The 2500-nt window shown below is 53.0% G+C and overlaps 1 protein-coding gene across 1 annotated transcript in view; it reads left to right on the forward strand.

Moving 5' to 3' along the window:
- The window catches only part of LOC306821807 (uncharacterized protein), a gene marked incomplete at its 5' end in the record, with an annotated part of 2954 nt that extends 1111 nt beyond the window's left edge, over positions 1–1843 (forward strand). Inside the window, 2 exons of the mRNA XM_079340380.1 lie at positions 53–611; positions 696–1843. Coding sequence (XP_079196506.1) covers positions 53–611; positions 696–901 — 765 coding nt within the window. The 3' untranslated portion in view covers positions 902–1843. The remainder of the gene's footprint in view (positions 1–52; positions 612–695) is intronic.
- Between the last annotated feature and the right edge of the window lie 657 nt (positions 1844–2500).

Consider the following 2500-nt stretch of genomic DNA (forward strand, 5'->3'; position numbering starts at 1 on the left):
GCATGCTTTGGTCTGTCCCTCTGTTCCCGTGGCAACCGGTGGTTTCCTGTAGACTTCTCATCTGCGGCCCCCGACCAAAGACAGACGCTCAGAGTTCCCAGAAGCCCCTCCTCTTCCTGTGCATGACCCGCATGACATCACCCCCCTCAGCCAATCATCGAGCGGCTACTTCTCCACTAGTGTTTCTACGGTCACCCTGTCCGACGTCCTCCAACCCTCGTCTTCCTCCTCCTCCCTCCTCGCTGCTGACACTACGTTACCCACAATCCCCCAGCAGCAGGGCGCTGACAGGAACGATGTTGTGACCTCTTCTTCTCAGCTTGGCACCAAGATGGCCGCCATCATTCCCCCTCCTCTCAACAGCTCGGCCAATCACAACAACGTCTCTGAACATGTGGACTCAGCAGGAGGAGGGGGGGGGGAGGGGCTTGAGAGGCTGGAGATCTTTATGGACGATGAAGAGCACAGCCAAGACAGCGCACTACCTGATTGGCTGATGGGCGGGGCTTATGTGACAGTAGGAAGCAATAAGGCCGGGACAGTGCGCTACGTGGGATCCACGCAGTTTGCTGAAGGCGTGTGGGTGGGGGTGGAGCTGGACACGCCTGTAGGTATGTACAGAGTTAAAGGGTCAGTTCGCACATGTGACACGTGATCAGAGAAACCATTGGCTCACTTTGCTTTTCTCCTCGCAGGTAAGAACGACGGCTCAGTCGGAGGTCACAGGTATTTCCACTGTAAACCGGGTTATGGGGTACTGGTTCGCCCAGACCGCCTGTCCTGCCGCGAGCAGACGAGTCGCCACACGGGAGACTTCTCCGCTCCAGCTCACGTCCCCGTTCTGCGGCGAGAAGCCGTGGTAGCCCGCCGGGGGGAGAACCGCAAGTCCTGGAGCAGTTGAGACGGGACAGCGGCGCTCTCGTCTTCTCCTCCCAGCTATGCAACGGGCTCGCTCGCACTGACTGACCTTTAGTTCAAACATCATATCCGCTTTATCACGTGGGAGAATAATGCTGAATGAACGCTGATCGGTGGGAACGCCGCCGCAGGTGAGTCGGAGCGCTGAGGGGTTTTGATTGGACGGTGCTTCCTGGGTGCTATGCAGGGATGCAAACTCGTCACACTTCAGGCACGAGTCGCCTTTTTATGCAAATGTTTAAAAGTCGACCTCCGTCTCTCTGTTGTTTTCTAACTTATTTTGATTTGATATTTTAAACTCAGATTTATAACTCGTTCTTCTTAAAGTCTTTTTGTTACTTTTATAAAATCTAATCGTGCTGCGTGATCTCAGCGAGGAGGACGCTCAAATACGCTCTTTTTACAAACCTCAATAAAGCTCCTGCGATGTCTTTGCATCCCTGGATACGACACGATACCCAGTGTTTCTGAGACTACAAGTCCCAGAATCCCCTGCTCCAGCTGCAACTCTCCTGAGCTCTCCTGGTCTCATCTGCAGATAGGACACTTCAACTCTCTGTCCTGGACTCGTGTCCTCCTCCTGAACTCGTGACTTATGATCTTGTCTAGGACGCGCGTTGTCCTCATATCCCCCTAGACTTGTGTCCTAAACCTGGACTCTTGTCCTACCCCTGGACTCGTGTTGTCCTGGACTCATATCCCCTTGGACTTGTGTCCTAAACCTGGACTCAATCCTACCCCTCGACTCGTGTCCTACTCCTGGACTCGTCTCCCCCTGGACTCTTGTTGTCCTGGACTCGTCTCCTGCTGGACTCTTGTCCCCCTGGACTCGTCTCCCCCTGGACTCATGTCCATCTGGACTCGTGCTGTCCTGGACTCGTGTCCCCCTCCTTTTTCTCTTGAAGATAAATCAGTGCCTTCATCATGGTTTGTGTTCATGTATATTTAATTTGTTGTGTTGCCTTGAGCTAAGTGTGAGGTGATCTCAGGGACGGACACGGGTGGGCGTGTGTGTTTGTGTGCGTGTGTGTTTGTGTGTGTGTGTGTGTTTGTGTGCGTGTGTGTGTGTGTGTGCGTGTGTTTGTGTGCGTGTGTGTTTGTGTGCGTGTGTGTTTGTGAGCGTGTGTGTGTTTGTGTGCGTGTGTGTTTGTGTGCGTGTGTGTTTGTGTGCGTGTGTGTTTGTGAGCGTGTGTGTGTTTGTGTGCGTGTGTTTGTGTGCGTGTGTGTTTGTGTGCGTGTGTGTTTGTGTGCGTGTGTTTGTGTGCGTGTGTGTTTGTGTGCGTGTGTGTTTGTGAGCGTGTGTGTGTTTGTGTGCGTGTGTGTTTGTGTGCGTGTGTGTGTTTGTGTGCGTGTGTGTTTGTGTGCGTGTGTGTTTGTGTGCGTGTGTGTTTGTGAGCGTGTGTGTTTGTGTGCGTGTGTGTGTTTGTGTGCGTGTGTGTTTGTGTGCGTGTGTGTTTGTGTGCGTGTGTGTTTGTGTGCGTGTGTGTTTGTGTGCGTGTGTGTGCGTGTGTGTTTGTGTGCGTGTGTGTGTTTGTGTGCGTGTGTGTGTTTGTGTGCGTGTGTGTTTGTGAGCGTGTGTGTT

Source organism: Symphodus melops (assembly GCF_947650265.1).
Source record: "Symphodus melops genome assembly, chromosome: 3".
In the NCBI taxonomy this organism is placed as follows: domain Eukaryota; kingdom Metazoa; phylum Chordata; class Actinopteri; order Labriformes; family Labridae; genus Symphodus; species Symphodus melops.